The following is a 17,926-nucleotide window of genomic DNA, read 5'->3' as shown; positions in this document are numbered from 1 at the left end:
AATTTTAAACTATAAATTTTAATCATAAAATATGATACTTTTGTAAACCCACCCTTAAGCGAGGGGCAGATTAGAACACAAAATTTTTAATATTAATTTAATAAAGTTTGATTAATTGGATGTCAAAGGGAAAAAATGTTCTTTCCCTTTAAGTTTGAGGTAAAGTGTCATTTGCTCAAACCTCAAAAGAAAGAAGTATAATTTCCCTAATATTTTTATATTGAATCAAGAATATTTTGATTTTCCACTAATTATAAAGGTAATGGGCCACTGAGTCACTGACTATTACATGCTTTGATTACAATGAAGAAAGTTTTTTTTTAGAATAATTACAATTAAGAAAGTTGGTTCCGCACTACATGCAGTACGTTGTTTTCTCACCAAATTCTTATAAATGTGCTTTTCCAATGAGAGCTAAGCTGCGAATTCAAACCCTCTTTATCTGTTTTGTTTCAAAAACTAACACGTACACTTGTATTGTACCAATTGCTTCTTCAAAAATGATGGTGCAAAAAAATAATAAAATGCATACCAATTCATAGTGCATGTATGATTTAGCGTAAACAATAAGAACACTATTCATAGTGCTATATATGTAATAAAATCAAATAATGCTAAGTAAATAATATTTTCACAATAATTTTTAAATGGCAAGTTATTAATAGTGGATAAAAATTAATGTTGTCCATATGAGAAATAATAATAGTTGCCACTTAGAATTTGTTGTAAAGTTTACGTGAAAATATTGTGGAGATAGCATTATTTTAAGAAGAAACCCACAAAGCTTATCAAGAAAAAACTAATCCACCAATAGGCAAGTAACACCTCTCCCACCCATATCTTCTCCAACCAAATGCCTTTCTTGCTTTCTCACTCTCTTTTTTTCTTTTTTCCTCCTTTTTATCTTATTCCCAATTCCCACCAAGTTCTTTCTCTCTCTTCTTTGGGGTTGTGAACAAGACGAGCCAAACAGAGTATTAAAAGTTTAGGCTTGTTCATTTAATTTTATTTCGAATACGAGCTAGCTCGAGCCCATTACCAAGTAAGATTACATGTTCAAGTTAAGTTCATTTACTTATTAAGCGAACTAGAATTTGTTTATGAGCTACTTGATCAAATTTTTTTTTCCTTTACATAGTAAAACCATGACTAAAATATTTTACCCTTTCGCAAATCTATGAATTTTTATTACAAATAAATAGTTTATATTATGAATAAACTACAGATAATAATTTCATATCATATGAACCAATTTTCATATTTATACAATCCAAATCTATATAAATATATTTTTAGACAAGTATGCATATAAACATATAGTATTATATATAGATAATTCAAGTTATCATATTCCCGAGCTTGTTTAAGAACACATTATTATATTTAAGCTTGGCTCGTTTGATATTTTAGAATAAAATTGGGTTTGAACTTGACTTGTTTGCTCAAGTATTTTATTGAGTCAAGTTTGAGCTATTCATAAACAACTTAGGTATTTTATAACCCTATTTGTGTTCAACTCTATGTACTTTCAATATTCAATTCTTACAACTCTTATGTATGTTTTTAGACCCCTTAACACGAGTTGTTTAACCTAGTTATTTAGCCAAGTGATTATTTAGATAAATTATTCAGATTTAGGTTAACACAATAAAATCATATCATGTAAATAATGCGGAAAAATAAAAAACACAACAATATGATATCCCAGAAAAACTTAACCGGTAAAAGCCTAAAGAGGATTTAATCTAACTATTCTCAAGTTAAAAACAGATCCACTATGAAAAAATTAAAGTTTGTACAATAAGACTTAGACCACTAACATCTTATTGTTACCTTGTGTATAAAACTTACTACCACGACCATGTGACAGCTCCGAGTCCACAGACTACTTCTTTCTTTAACCTACAACAACCACAAGTTCACATACTTGTAACTTTAAGACTCCACTCAAAAGTTTAAAATCTTCTTTAAAATTCTTTATGCAGCAACTAAAGAGATCATCAAGTTCTTGACGTGAATCTTAATCTTGACAACTCTTTGTATGTGTATGAAGGTAAACACCTCTAGTACTTACAGAAGATTCAACACACAACTCTTTAAAGACTTCTAAAACATAGCTAGGGTTTTTCTTTTTATATGTGAAGTAAAACACTTAACCTTACACGTCATATGGGCTTGGGTTGAATTGGAATTTTTGTAAAAAATTTAACCTGCACGAGATTCGATCAATTGAGTCTAACTTTCGATCGATCAAGCCTTGCAGATTTTGACTAATAAATCCTACAATCACTCAATTCTAATTTTACATAAAATCACACTTTAAGCAAGCCTAAATCTAGACTCTATGTTTTGATCATAGTTTGCTAACGTAATATATACTGAAGTTTTAATACATTAGTTCTTAAAGTCTTATAACTTAACATCTTATCTAGCCGTCTCTAAAGATATTTAACTTAGTACAAACAAGTAGATAAGTTCTGTTTCCAATACCAAAATTCAACGCGTGATTGACTAGCTAGTGCAAGCCAACCAATCCTTACTTCTTAACGTTTCTATTCTTCGTCTGTGTAACTTACAGTGTGGCTAAGAATTGGAAAACTTGGATCTTATCTGATTCTATAGGTTTGACATGAAAAGGCAATAGCTTAACAATAAGTTGGTGGATTCAATGAATGCAATATGGAAAATAAAATTTATTAGGTACCCATTCATAACCAAAGATATTCTATATAATCAATCAAAAAGATTTTCCATTACTGATTTAATTAAAATTTCCCAAGTCCCTAAAGTCTTTTGGGTAGGGTCCGCAATCTGCACGATATACAGAAAGTTCAATCTTCACATTCTTATAAATAGCGTATTTCTCTGAGCTCTAAACGCAGCAAAATCAAACCCACTGCTTTGTTTCAACAAACTAAAACCCACTGGTAGCAAGCGCGACTTTGCATGGGGCTTTTCCAGTTGAATTCAGATCCTCCACCTTCACAAACCTCTTCCTTTTGTATGTGTGTCTTAATTGTTTTATGCTGGTATGGCATATTAATCACCTCTGTGGTTGGCGGCAATAATGAGACAGACCGGTTGGCATTGCTCGAGTTCAAAGCTAAGATAACTCAGGACCCTCTCATGGTTATGAGCTCTTGGAATCACAGCATCCACTTCTGCCAATGGGGAGGGGTCACCTGTGGTCGCCGACATCAAAGGGTTACCGTGCTGAACTTGCAATCTTCGAAACTGGTAGGCTTCATATCACCACATGTTGGAAATTTAAGCTTTTTAAAGAGTCTAATCCTCCTAAACAACAGTTTTCATAACGAGATCCCTATAGAAATTGGTCGTTTACACAGATTGCAATTCTTACGATTGGCTAATAACACACTTAGTGGTGAAATTCCTAGCAATTTATCCCATTGTGCAAACCTCGAAGTCTTTCATGTCAGTCACAACCTTTTGGTTGGAGAAATTCCTGCAACGCTTAGCACCTTATCAAAGCTCCAATTTTTTGCCATTCACAAAAATAATTTGACAGGGAGTTTTCCACCTTCTTTTGGAAACTTATCATTTTTAGAAAAGATTTCTGCAGTTTACAATAACTTGGGTGGGATTATCCCTGATTCTTTTGGGCAATTGACCAAACTTTCATTTTTTGGTGTGGGTGCAAATAATTTGGTTGGTATAATTCCCCCCTCAATGTTCAATTTGTCTTCATTAAGGCTATTTGATGTTGGGTTCAACCAAATCCAAGGGAATCTTCCATGGGGCTTAGGTATCACTCTACCCAATATCGAAATATTTAGCATTGGTAGGAACCAATTTACAGGATCTATTCCTGTTTCAATATCTAATGCCTCAAATCTAGATCAACTTCAATTGTCCGAAAATAAACTAAGTGGAAAAGTTCCTTCTTTTGAGAAGCTAAATAGAATTTCAATGTTTAGTATTAGCTCAAACAATCTTGGAAATGGATGGGCAGACGACTTGAATTTTCTCTGTTCTTTGACGAATGCCACCTATTTGACTTTCTTAACTATAGATAGCAATAACTTTGGGGGAGAGTTGTCCAAGTGCATTGGAAACTTATCAAGTCTTCTTACCACACTATCTCTATATGATAATAAAATATCTGGAAAGATTTCTACTCAAATAGGAAATTTGATCAATATGGAGAGACTCGAAATGTGGAACAACAAAATATCAGGTAATATTCCCTTTGAAATTGGAAAGCTTAACAAGTTACAATCTTTGGATTTATCTACCAATAATTTCTCAGGGAATATTCCATCCTCTCTTGGAAATTTAACAATAGTGATAAACTTGCAATTGTATGCAAATAATCTTCAAGGCAACATCCCTTTAAGTTTAAGCAATTGTCGAAATTTGATAGAGTTGTATCTTAATAATAACAATCTTAGTGGTTCAATATCTCCAGAAGTCATTGGTCTCTCATTCTCACCAATTTTTCTAGATTTGTCTTCCAACCATTTCACTGGTATCCTTACCAAGGAAGTGAGAAATTTAAAAAATCTAGAATTTTTGAATATTTCTGAAAACAAGCTGTTTGGTAATATTCCAACAAGTCTTGGTAGTTGCGTAAGGTTGCGAATTTTCTCCATAAGTGGAAACCTCTTCCAAGGGATCATTCCTTCAACTTTGGAATCATTAAGAGGTCTTGAACAATTAGATCTTTCTAACAATAACTTGTCTGGCAACATTCCAAAATTTTTAGAGCACTTTCACTTTTTGCAATTTTTGGATCTATCTTACAACCATTTTGAGGGTGAGGTACCAATAGATGGAGCATTCAAGAACACTAGTGCAACTTTGATGAAGGGGAATGGTAAGCTTTGTGGGGGCATAGCTCAATTTCATCTTCCCAAATGCAAATACAATAAATTCAAGAAGAGGAAGTTAACCCTAACCTTAAAGTTAATTATTTCTATATTGTCTGGGCTTCTTGGAGTAACTATAGTTGTGTCCCTGCTACTTGTTTGTTCTTTAAGAAAGAAAAGAAAAGAAAATACCTCAAGTGACTCAAGAAATTTGCTTTTGAATATATCTTACCAAAGTCTCCTAAATGCAACCAATAGGTTCTCTTCTACCAATTTAATTGGTGTGGGTAGCTTCGGATCAGTGTATAAAGGAATTTTAGATCACGATGGACATACAGTTGCTATAAAGGTGCTCAACCTTTTGCGTCATGGAGCTACCAAAAGTTTCTTAGCAGAGTGTCAAGCCCTACGAAATATTAGACACAGAAATCTTGTTAAGGTGCTTACATCATGTTCTGGCATTGACTATCAAGGTCATGATTTTAAAGCTTTGGTATATGAGTTCATGAAAAATGGCAACCTAGATGAATGGTTGCATCCAACTCCAAAAACGAATGAGACTCTTGAGAAACCAAGGAATTTGAGTCTTCTTCAAAGATTGAATATTGCAATTGATGTTGCCAATGCATTGGATTATCTTCATCATCATTGCCAAACACGAATAGTTCATTGTGACCTCAAGCCTAGCAATGTTCTTCTTGATGATGAAATGATTGGACATGTAGGTGACTTTGGTTTGGCAAGATTGCTTTTTGATGCTACCCGAGAGTGTTCTATTGATCAATCAAGCTCCATTGGAGTAAGAGGCACAATCGGTTATGCTCCTCCAGGTAAATATTAATTTCATTTTCTAAATTTATTATATTTCCTTTTCCTTTCTCCTTTTTCTATGTAATTTTAAATCCTAGAATGTAAAATTTAATAAAGATGTATTTTATTGAAGATAGAATGTTATATAATAAAATTTCCACTAGCTTAGTTCTTATTACGTACCATTAAAAAAGATTTTTTAAGACTTGTAGGTTATGCATCTTTTTTCTTCTTTTTTGGGTAGAATAGTATCCTCACATTATATATATATACACGTTATATGCAATTGCTAATTGCAGAGTATGGTATGGGAAACGAGGTATCAACATATGGTGATGTCTATAGTTACGGCATATTATTGTTAGAGATGTTCACAGGAAAAAAGCCTACTGATAATATTTTTCAAGATGGCTTCAATCTTCATGACTATGTTGAAGCAGCTTTGCCGGAACGAGTTATTGACATTGTAGATCTCATTCTTCTCTGGGAAAGAGAAGAGGGAGAGACACAAATGAACGACATCACTAGCAATGAGTGTCAAATTCCAAGTCTAAAAATTCAAGAATGCATGATTTTGATACTTGAAATTGGAGTTGCTTGTTCAATCGCATTTTCAAGAGAAAGGATGAATATGGGTGCTGTTATAATTGGGCTACATTCAATTCGAAAAAAACTTCTTGTGGTGATGAATATACATTCACAAAGGCTTCAAGCCACAGGTAAATTTTGTTTGTCTTAGTAGATGTTATACTTTGATAGCATCCCACTCATCGTGATCTAATCATCTAATATTCTAATTTGATAAAACCACTCCAAATGTCTTAAGGGAATAAAAGGGACATCAATTTAACGTTAATGAATATTTTTTTAATTCATTTTTATTTTAGGAAAAACGTCATTTAGCATACTGTCAATTTTTTAATTGAAGCTTATTATTCTAACATATTGAAGTTTTTTTTTTTTTCCTTCATCACAGGCGCACAAGGATGATGACTTACTATCAAGGTTGTCATCATGATTTTCAAAGTTTATCAAATAAAATCATTGGAGCAAATAAAATCTTGTAGCTTCCCTATTGCAGTCGTGTATTTTTTTTCCCCTTTGTATCAATTATGTAATAGTTTCTTCATTAATGACCCTTTGTTTTAATATACTATTGATTAAGATTTTGTAGCCAAAGTTATTCACAATATAGACTCAATGAATTTACATGCTCAAGAAATTTTACAATGATAGATGTGTAGACTCTCTATTTTGTTCTCAATTATGATACATATTATTTTGCACGTGCATTCTCTCATGTTGAAATAATTGAACGATGCACATAAACTCTCAAATCTCTCTCTCTTTTAATGTGTTAACTTTGCTTTTAATTTTACTATTATTCATGTTTTCAATCATTATTTACCTTTCTTTTATTAAGTTCTCAATTTTAGAAAAAAAATATTGAAAAAAAAAAATTAATTTACTATCCAAATCTCAACTTTTTATTTAAACCAATTGTATTTTTATTTTATGTTTAGTGACAAATGAATTTTTTACTCTTTTGTCCAACTTTTGATTTTAGTGTTTAAAACGAAAAGAAAATTTTAAAAAGATAAAAATACAAAAAATAGTGCTGCTAGTGAGGCTGAACCTTTTTTCTGCATCAAAAACAAACGGCTAGGGGGAGAGGATTTTCAAGAACTTATTTTCTAATTTCATTCTGTTTCTTGTTTCTGATTTACTTGGCATTGCATTGAGTTTCAGAACGTTTTTGAGAGAGAGATTGAACAATATGTTTTTAGTGAAAATTGAAACCCATTACCTAACTATGACGAGTTCGTCTCACCTATTCCAAGTCTCAAAAGTAGGCCTCTAAGTAGTTGCGTTTCCTACATAAATATTTAGACGGTAGGCCCACTTCTATTTTTTTTTCTACCTTGGACCAAAATTTAATTCTTGGGCTGACCCGATCTTAACAAAATAAGCTCCACCTTTTCAAAGCATAATCCCAACACCTCCTTAAAGAATAAAATCCCCTGTTAACATAATTTTACAGACACATTCACTTACAACTCATTTGGTCTTGGGCCTGTCTATCGATGACAAGGCCTCGTTATGCTTATATGGGCCTAGTCCCATTGGGCCTTCAAACCGACCTGTTCCACCACAATAACTTCAACTTCTTGTGTATTCATGGGTTTCAGAGTCTGAACAAGATTATGAGGTTATCATTGAAAACACCACGTCGAGGTTGATTCTAGGGGTGGCAATTCGTGTTCGCGTGTCGGGTTCGTGTCGTGTCAAGTCATGAGTATTCGACTACATAGGTCAATACTAACCCGACTTGTATATTAAACGGGTCAAGATTTCTCAACCTTAACACGACCCATTTATTAAACGGGTCAGTCGTGTCGACCTGTTTATCAAATTTTATCAAAATGAAAAATAAAAATTAATGAAAAAACAAACAAATAAATATTTTTAATATAAAATTCAGAACTAACGAGTAACTGCATCACAAATAATCATTCAAAATTAAAGCATATCCCAATATCACAAATAATCAATCACAATATGTCAAAGAAAATAAATCACAACAACTAATAAGTTTATATACCTAGAGTTTGAAGGGTATATTGGTAAAATATCATTTAATTAAACGGGTCAGACGGGTCAAACAGGTTCTATGTGTTCATCACTAACCCAACCCATTTATTAAACGGGTTAGTCGTGTCAACCCGAATATGACACGAACCCGTTAAACCTCAACCCATAACCTGCTAATTTCGTGTCGTGTCGTGTCGTGTCGTGTCGTGTCGGGTTCGCGGGTCGTGTCAAATTTTGCCACCCCTAGTTGATTCCCAACCTAATATATCAACATCTATAGTGTCTGCAAGATCAAATAAAAGAACATGCCCTAATTTCTTGATCTCTGCCGCCATTTCATGTCTCAATTGCACCTTGTTGAGTTATTTAGATCCCTTAAAACACAATTGGATTAACTTAATTATTTAGCCAAGTTATTAACTTAGGTAAATTATGCAAATCTAGGTTAACACAAATATATCAAATCATGCAAAGCAACAGAAATATAAAGAACACAATGATATATAAGCGGGAGTCCTTGTACTTGCTGGAGAATCCAAGAAAGAAAGAGTTCATTGTCTCGGAGCTTGACGTGGTTATATCAGTAAGCTTTCTACTGGTGGGTAGCAATAGGATGTTAGTGGTCTAAGTCGCTATTGTACAAACTTCGATTCTTTCATAGTGGATTCAGTTTTACCTTGAGGATAGCTAGGTTAAATCCTCCCCAAGTTTTTTACTGGTTTGGTTTTCCTAGGTCATCATATCTTTGTTTTTTTATATTCCGCACTTTACATTGATATGATTATATGATTGTGTTAACCTAATTCTGAAATTTGGACTACGTAATAACTTGGCTTGTTAACTAGGTTAATCCAATTGTAGTTTAAGGGGTCTAAATAACTTAACACACCTATGTGTAGCATACAATACTATCTCTCATCAGTGGTATTAGAGCTGGTAACTCTTTTGTGTAGATCTTTTGATCTCTGTGCTGATCCTTGACTCCTGTTGCCATGGAACACGAACACTCTCTTGTTATTCCTCCTCACTTTGATGAGAATAATTATGCTTACTAGAAAGTTAGGATGAAAGCTTTCTTGAAATCCATTGATGAGAGAGGCTGGAACTCCGTTGAATACGGATGGGAGAAGCCCACTATTCCTGTGAGTGAGTGGCAAACTTCTGAGAAAGAAGCAGCTACCTTCAATAGCAAAACTATCAATGCTATCTTTAATGCTATTTCTATGGAGGAATTTAAGAGAATCTCTGATGTTAAGATTGCTCACACTGCTTGGAATATCCTCCAGACTGTGCATGAAGGCACAAAGGCAGTTAAGATCAATAAGTTACAACAATTAACAACTAGATTTGTAAGCATTAGGATGTTTGATGATGAATCTTTTGATGAATTCTATGCTAAACTAAATGACATTGTTAATTCTGTATATAACTTGGGTAAAATCTATGATCAACCTAAAATTGTTAGGAAAATTCTTAGATCTTTAACTAAAGATTTTAGACCCAAAGTGACTGTCATCACTGAGAGCAAGGTCCCTATTGATGAACTTGTAGGATCTCTTCAGTCCTATGAGTTGGACCTACCCAAAACTAGCAAATCCAAATCAATGGCTCTTAAGTCTGTTGATGATTTGATATTGATGGATTTGATGATGAGCTCTCTGTTACAAAGATTGCTTACCTTGCCAAGAACTTTACGAATTTCCTTAGAAATAGCAACAGAAAGGCAAGAGGTAAAAATACTGATGAACCTAAAAATTTTAGGAAAAATGATCCCACTAAGGTTAACAAAATTGAAAAACCTAGAGAAAAAGTAGGTCAATCTTCTAATAATTCTATGGGTCCTCAATGTTTTGGATGTCAAGGGTATGATCATATGAAATCTAAATGTCCAACATTCTTGAGATCTAAGGGTAAAGTTATGGATGTAACCCTTAATGATGATGAAGTTTCTGATGATGAGTCTGGCTGTGATGAGGATGGAAACTTCATTGCTTTCACTGCTACTGCTGTAGTCAATGAAAGTGTGACTGTTGAAGAGAACCCTGCTGATGTTGAACTCTCTGAGGATGCAGATCTTCAAGAAGCCTACAATAAACTTTGCAAAGTTGCTGCAAAGGATGCCATGAGTGTCGAATTAGGCTTAAAGAAAATTGCATCTCTTGAGCTTGATAAGAAAAATTTACTTGTGAATTTGTTTAATGCAACTTTTAAATAATGTGAAGACTGAGAATATGCTTTTGCATGATAAAGTTGTGGAACATGAACTATCTGTTGCTAGAAAACAAACTAATAGGTCTGCTAGTTCCAAACTTGATCAGATGTTGAGTGTTCAAAAGTCTCCTTCCGACAAAACCGGTTTAGGTTTTGTAGAAAGCATCAATGTGTCTGCACCTAATTCCACAATTTTTGTTCATTCATCTTCTTTTGAACCCCCTGTAAGTGAGGTTGTCAAACCCATAGAATTTTCACCTCTCAAGAAGATTAGGGTTTATCTGAAAAAATCTAAACCTAAGGAGTCTACCCTTTCTAAGAAAAAGTCACATGTTAAGCCTGCATAGGTTTGTAATTTTTGTGAAAAGTCTGGGTACATTCGTCCAAACTGTTACAAGCTTCAAGCTGCTAAGAGTGCAAACAAACCAAAAGTACCTGTGCCTTAAGCATAAGATCCTATAGTACTTATTGGTGAGTTGCTAAAAGCTCTAAAACTTTATTCCAATTCTGGAGTTAGAAATCATTCTAATATGAATAGGAACTCCAATGCTCAAGGTGCATCTAAAATATTTTGGATGCAAAAGGCTCAATTTAAGTGAGTCTTTCTGACATGGTCCTTGTGCTTCATTGCTCTACTCTTTGTGACCATTTTTTTGATGTTCTTGTTTTTTTTTTAGGATTTGCATTGCATAACATTCATGCATTTCATTCTAAGATTTTTTTGTTATTTTCATCAAAAATAAAAATAAAATAAAAAAGGAAAAGGGAAGCAAAATGTGTTTTTCATTTACTTTCTTGGTTTTGAAAACAAGGTTGGTCAATTTATTTTCACATAACATGTCTATGTACTTTGTTTAACTTGAATGAGCTTATTTCTTACACTTTACTAGTTAAAGCTTTGTAGTGCATGTTGTGTGGAAAGATGTTTGTAGTTTTTAATTACTTTGTCTTGATCTTGAAGTCACGTGTCTTTGACTGTCGGACTTGATCCTTTTGAGAAATGTATAAATAACCATTTCACCACTGTTCACTAGCCAATCATGAACACCTTAGTGCATATCGTAAGATTTTGTGCTCGAAAATGTGTAGCACATGCACAAAAAGAATATAAGGTGTAACCTCGGTTTATATAATTAAAATTGGTGTGTACATTATTGGACTTACTGCTAAATCAAATAAATTAAATTGATGTGTACATTATCCTGGCTATTTTTAATAAGTTTCTGAAAAACTTAAAATTTATGTGTACATTATAAGGCAAAATCAAGAAACTTACATGATTGCAAGCTTATGATCTAGGAGATGTGGGAGTTATATGATGTAACTCTTTAGGTGATAGTCTCTTTCAAATTCTTTGTGATGAATTTTTTAGACTTTGTGGTTGATTTCCACTTACATATCACCACACATGTATCTCAAGTTTTTGCTAGTTGCATACACTACACAAGTTACTCTTTGCTAAACTTTGTACATGTTAGTGTGTGTGTTTTTGGTCTGACCAACCAAGTTTGAAAATGCCTTGAGTTTTATGCAAAATAGATTTGATGCTTGAGAATTCAAGGAAAATGTTTGAAAATCTTAATTTTGGGAAAACTAGATTCAAAACATGTGTTTTTGAAAAGCATTTCATCTCATACTCATGCATTTTATTCATAAAATTCAATACTTTGAGGAGTTTTTGCATCAAATTGCTCTATTTTTTCAAAAACTATGTTTTCCAGAATTTCAACTGATCGAACCTGTTTTTCAATCGATCGAAATTGCAATTAAAATTTTGGTCAGCCTCTGTCTGTTTCGATCAGTGCTCGATTGGTGTTCAATCAATCGAAGCATTTTCGACCGATCGAATCTGTTTTTCAATCGATCGAAAATTGTGTAGAGATTTTTTTAAAAATGATTCTTTTTCACGTGTTCATCTAACTTTTCAAAAGTTTTTCAACTTTTTCTCTCTATATGATCCGGTCAAGGCTCCAATCCAATTTTTTGTCATTTTCCTCCGTTCTTTTTGCAAGGTTTTCATCTCCCAAGGCCGGTAAGACCTTTATACCCTTTCTTTTGCATTTTATTTCATGTTTCATGCATATATTCATGCATTTAAGGGAGATTTTCAGACCTAAGCATATTTTGGGGTTTTTGATGATTCAAGCCGTATTTTCTCAAATTGATCAATGGGTTTTTGTGTTACAATGTTATCATCATGATCTATGGTGTTTAATTTGATCAAATTTGGGTTTTGTGGAGAATTGAAAATTCTAGGGCTTGTATTTGTACAAATTGGGGATTTTGTTCAAATTGAGTTTGATTGATGAAATTGGCTTGTTGGTTTGATGTATTTGATCATTATAAACTGTTATCTAACTTGTGTGATGATCAATTGGTCAATTGAGTAAAAGTTCTACAAGTGGTCTTTCAAAATTTTGGAGTTTATGTTTCAAACTCTATGCTCAAGCCAATTTTGTGATTCTAAACTTAAACATTTGAACTTGTTGTCACAGCATTAGAGCATGCATCATGACATTTATCTATTCATGCATCATATAGATTTTTTTTTTATTTTTTTGTTGTGCTAACTTGTATTCTGCACTGTGTTTTGTTTTGTTCTTTCTTGTGTGTCTTTGTTCTTACTCTAGCACCATGCCTAGGAAGACTAGAGCAAATAGGTCATCCTCCTCTACTTCTGACCCTTCCTTTGAGAGTGACATATTCTTGAGTGCTAAGCACCAAGATACCTTTGAGAAACTTAACCTAAACAGAAAGATTTGGGCTGAGCTTAGGGTTCTGTTAGATGAGCTTGATCCTGCCATTAAGGCTAACTTTGAGCATCGAGGCTGGTTGTCTCTTTTGGATATTAATTCCCTCCCTCCAGCCATCCTGATTAGGGAGTTCTATTCGAACCTCTCTATTCACCCCTATGATTCCGGTACTCTTGTGAGGAACTGGATTTGTGGTGATGAGTACACCATTACCCCTTCGATAGTGGCTGATGCTCTTGAGGTGCCTCTTATTCAGTATCCTGTTTACCCCTATGATGTGTCTCCTCCCCTAGACGACATCATGTCATACATCACTAGTACTTCTATCTGATGGGGTTTTAATCCTCGAATAACTTCTGTTGAGCTCACTAAGTCTACCTATCTTATCTTTAGGATAGCATGTCATTCCTTGTGGCCTATTTCGCATCTGCACACCATTCCTTTGGAGCGATGTGCATTTTTGTATGCTCTTGTTACAGATGCACCTATTAGTTTTCCTCATCTGTTTCTTCGTTCTTTGAACGAAGTTTATAGGAGTTCCTCTACTCCTCATGCTCTTTTTCATCCTGTTTTCATTCATAGGATTTTGTTGTTTTTAGATTTGTCTGACTTCCCCGCTTCTGAGCCCGTACACGTTATTGCTCCCATAGGTGCCACTTTTCTTAGGCAGAGGGCTGCTCAGGTGAGAGAGCGCTTTAAACGTCCTAAAGTTGAGTCTTCTAGTACCGCACCTCCTTCTTCTTCTACAGGTTTTCCTCCTGGTGCGGAGTCTGCTGATCTTGTAGGTGCTGCTGCTGTTGATGTTCCTCCACCATCGACTTCGGATGACTTTGACATTCGTCGTACTTTGGAGTCTATCGTGACCGTTCAAGCGGCTCATAGTCAGATTTTGGTGGACATCCTTGATGAGATTTGTGCTTTACGAGCAGATTTGGCGCTTCTTAGACGTTCGTCTTTGCCACCTCCTTTTGATGATGGATTCTGATTTGCCCTTTGGCATTTCGTCACAAAAAGGGGGAGTAGATTTAGATTTTGTATCTAGTTAGGGGGAGATTTGGAGAGTTTGAGTCTTTTTTACATTTTTGTATATGCTATTTTTTATGTGTGAACGGCAAAAAATATTTTTCTTAAGAGATATGATGGATAATCAATGTGCAAATATTTTCTCTACTTATGCAACTGTTTATGGGTCACATAGTATCAAGTTTGCATTTATAGAAAGAGATAATATTTTTCTTCATGTGTATCCTCAACTTAATTTTTTTAAGTTTGGTTTGTGTCTTTTTATTTTTCCCCACCTCTTATCTTTTCCCCAAAACTGTTTTTCCCAAAACTTGTTTTGTTTTTCCTATTTTTACAGGGGGAGAAATCTGTTTTTAAAGCCTTTGTTGTTCATAGGGGGAGTTTTTGCTCTTCATTAGGGGAGCTGTCTCTATTTTCTATAGAGTTGAATTGTTATGTGTTCTCTTAATTCTCTTTTTTCTTTTATCCTTTGTTGCATATGTATTCTGTTTACTCTTTGATTGAGTTGTCTTTGTCAATACGTGACAAAAATGGGGAGAAATAGATGAAATGTCTTTGGGAATCCTGTTTGTTTTGTTTAGGGGTAGCTAAATTTGTTTTTGAAATGGGAGAATATAAAAAATTTTGATGTATTTAACTTAGGGGAATTGTTAGAATTTACTTTTGTTTTTATATTGTGTTTCATATTGTTTATATGTCTTTCTTTCCACACATGCAGTGATGTGTTCTTTTGAGTGTTTTCAGGAAAGACAGGTACATTCTAATCAAGACCTTCTACCTCTTCTTGCAACTTCTAGGTTAGGAGTCTTAGATTGAGATTTGTGATGTATTTGGGCATTATGTTGTATATGTGTTTTCTCACGGATTGCCAAAGGGGGAGATTGTTAGGTTTTGAGTTTGTAATGTTGGCAAGCCATGACAAAAACTAAGTTTCATAAGTTTAGAATGGTCTACATTGAAGCCCAAGGCAAAAAACTCAAGTTCGGGATGAAGAAAAATGAGTTACAATCTGTTTCGTTCGATTGGTACTTGATCGATCGAAAGTCTCATATTAGCAAAATCAACAAATGCAAAAAGGCCATAACTTATTCGTTTGAAGCCCAAATCGCGAGCCATTTTTTCCAGTATTTAAAGGACATTATAAACTAACCCTAGAGAGGGTTTTTAGAGTTTTTGAGAGAGATTAGAGTGCATCTTGTGCCTCTTTTGTGGATCTAGGGTTTTGTACCCAAAAGCTCTCTAATACTCTTTATGATGTATGTGTGAATCTCTTGTGAGATCTAGAGGTGTTTGCCTTCACATACACTTAGGGTTATCAAGATATTGATTGATGTCAAAAGTTTGGTGATCAAATCAATTGTAGATTCAAGAACTTAAAGATATACAAGTGGGAGTGCTTGTACTTGCTAGAGAATCCAAGAAAGAAGGAGTCCATGGTCTCGGAGCTTGCACGTGGTCGTGTCAGTAAGTTTTCTACTAGTGGGTAGCAATAGGATGTTAGTGATCTAAGTCACTATTGTACAAACTTCGATTCTTTCATAGTGAATTCAGTTTTACCTTAAGGATAACTAGGTTAAATCCTCCCCAGGTTTTTTACCGGTTTGGTTTTCCTAAGTCATCATATCTTTGTGTTTTTATATTCCGCACTTTACATTGATATGATTATATGATTGTGTTAACCTAGTTCTGAAATTTGGACTAAGTAATAACTTGGCTTGTTAACTAGGTTAATCCAATTGTAGTTTAAGGGGTCTAAATAACTTAACACACCTATGTGTAGCATACAATACTATCTTCAAATTCCAATTATTTCATCCAATAATCACATGCACGTACAACGAATAATTCTTTAAATTATTTAATAGAAATTCAAGCCCCTCATGCTCTATTTGGAAATTGAGAATATGTAAGAAAGACAAAAAAATAAAAAAAAATAAAAAAAAAAGAAGCTAAAAACATAAAAATCAGACCGGTTGAATGAGTGAGCGAGTCAAGAAATAAGGTTCCAGAATGGTCTGTGGTGACCAATACTTGAGCTTTCACCCTACTTTGGTGACCTACTGAAGAGCCAAGAATTATGCAAATTTGATTATAAAGTGAACATTTTTTATTCCAGCAAACTGGTAGTGTTATTGGGATTTGATTGATGAGAACCATATCATCCAGAGAGTATAACTCGTGCAGTAGTTCAGTGTCCCATCTTCTTGGTGCTTCAATAGTCAACTTAGAAATTGATTATTTTTGCACATAACGGTCTTGAAACTTCTTGTAAGGAATTGAATATCCTAGTAAGCTTAAGTTTTGCAGCCGAATTGTTTTTGCAAAGGAACAAGTAAAATAAATATATAAAAAAAGGTTGTCACAACTCACAACTCTCCAAATGATGTCTGCAAAAACTTCAAAGGCAATCTCCCCTGTAATCGCATTGGAGCAATTTGTGATTCTGTGGCATATATTTAAGGAGAAGGATTTGCTGCAACCTTGGTTGCAGCAAGTCCTGCATAAAGGTGGATATGGCAATATGTTAAAATGGCACCTGTCCTGCTGTCCAGTTAGTGTTTCTCACTCCTCTCTCTTAACACTCATCCCTCTCTCTCTCTCTCTCTCTCTCTCTCTCTCTCTCTCTCACATGTTCACACATTATGCAGGACTTGCTGCAACCAAGGTATTGTTTATTTTTGCTAACCAAAAAGTAAATGAGTGCTTAGTAATATCTCCTGAAAGCTACATTAACCTCCATTAATCCTTTGTTGAATGCTTAGCCTTAGGTTCCACCATCCAAGCTGGGATGCGAGAAAATTTTCCTCAAGCTGTTAGCAGCCACTTCAAAGCATCCTCTTGAACTATGTACACACAAAAAAAGCGCTCATAAACCCTCGCCAGATTCATTTATCTTGTGGGAGTCCATGTCCAATTCTCTTCATGGAGGGCACTAGAAAACCTTGTCAAATTTGCTTCATTTTTTTATAAAAAAAATTTATAAACCCATAAACCTTAAGAGTTAAGACCCGCCTAGTTGTATGAACTATGAAGTATGAACTAAAACAAAGCCCAAGTCCACACAAAACAAGTCGACTAGGGAGGGTTGGTGGCAGCAACCACACAAAATCAACCACAACTGATTCCAAAAAAAACAAAAAACTATTGGCTAAAATACAAATTACATTTTTTAAGTTTGATTGAAATTTGTTCCATTTTTAGAATTATACTTTCATTTAATTGGTTCTCTAAGTTTCAAATTTATCCGATTCAAACTTTTTGTACAATTCTATTTTTCTTGACCAGGTCCAGAAGTGTTGGGTTTATGTAGTTGCGGGCTCAACGTTTATGTTATCGGTTAGGCTCTAAAACTTTTGACCGAACGCCAATTTTTGAACTTTTAACTCATTTTGGGTTGGACATAAACATAATCTTATTAAAATCAAAAGTCAATGCTTTTAGGCCTAGCCAGTTTCATATAAACTGAGCTCATTTTGGATAGGGCCCAATCTTATGTTAAACTAAAGACTGTTTCTAGGCCTAGGCCAGTTAGGCGAGTTCATGAATTGGGCCGATTGGCCCTTCTCGGCTTTAATATGATTTTGGTCCAAGTAGTGTTTGAGTGAGAGCTCAGATGTTTGGAAAGCCGGAAGCAATGGATGATTCATTTAGACTGTTATTGATGTAGATTTGAATGATCTACCAGGTTCGAATCTCGCAATGGAAAGC

The 17,926-nt window shown here is 34.3% G+C and overlaps 1 protein-coding gene across 1 annotated transcript; it reads left to right on the top strand.

The window, feature by feature from the left end:
- Positions 1-2,880: 2,880 nt before the first annotated feature.
- On the top strand, positions 2,881-6,904 carry LOC142617387 (putative LRR receptor-like serine/threonine-protein kinase At3g47570). Its single transcript, XM_075790213.1, has 3 exons — positions 2,881-5,659; positions 5,939-6,358; positions 6,616-6,904. Exons 1-3 carry the CDS (start codon positions 2,947-2,949, stop codon positions 6,627-6,629), a joined length of 3,147 nt encoding a protein of 1,048 aa, XP_075646328.1. The 5' UTR covers positions 2,881-2,946; the 3' UTR covers positions 6,630-6,904.
- The last annotated feature ends 11,022 nt before the right edge of the window (positions 6,905-17,926 follow it).

Source organism: Castanea sativa, chromosome 11 (genome assembly GCF_040712315.1).
Source record: "Castanea sativa cultivar Marrone di Chiusa Pesio chromosome 11, ASM4071231v1".
Taxonomy (NCBI): Eukaryota; Viridiplantae; Streptophyta; class Magnoliopsida; order Fagales; family Fagaceae; genus Castanea; species Castanea sativa.
This window is presented reverse-complemented; position numbering and strand designations above follow the sequence as displayed.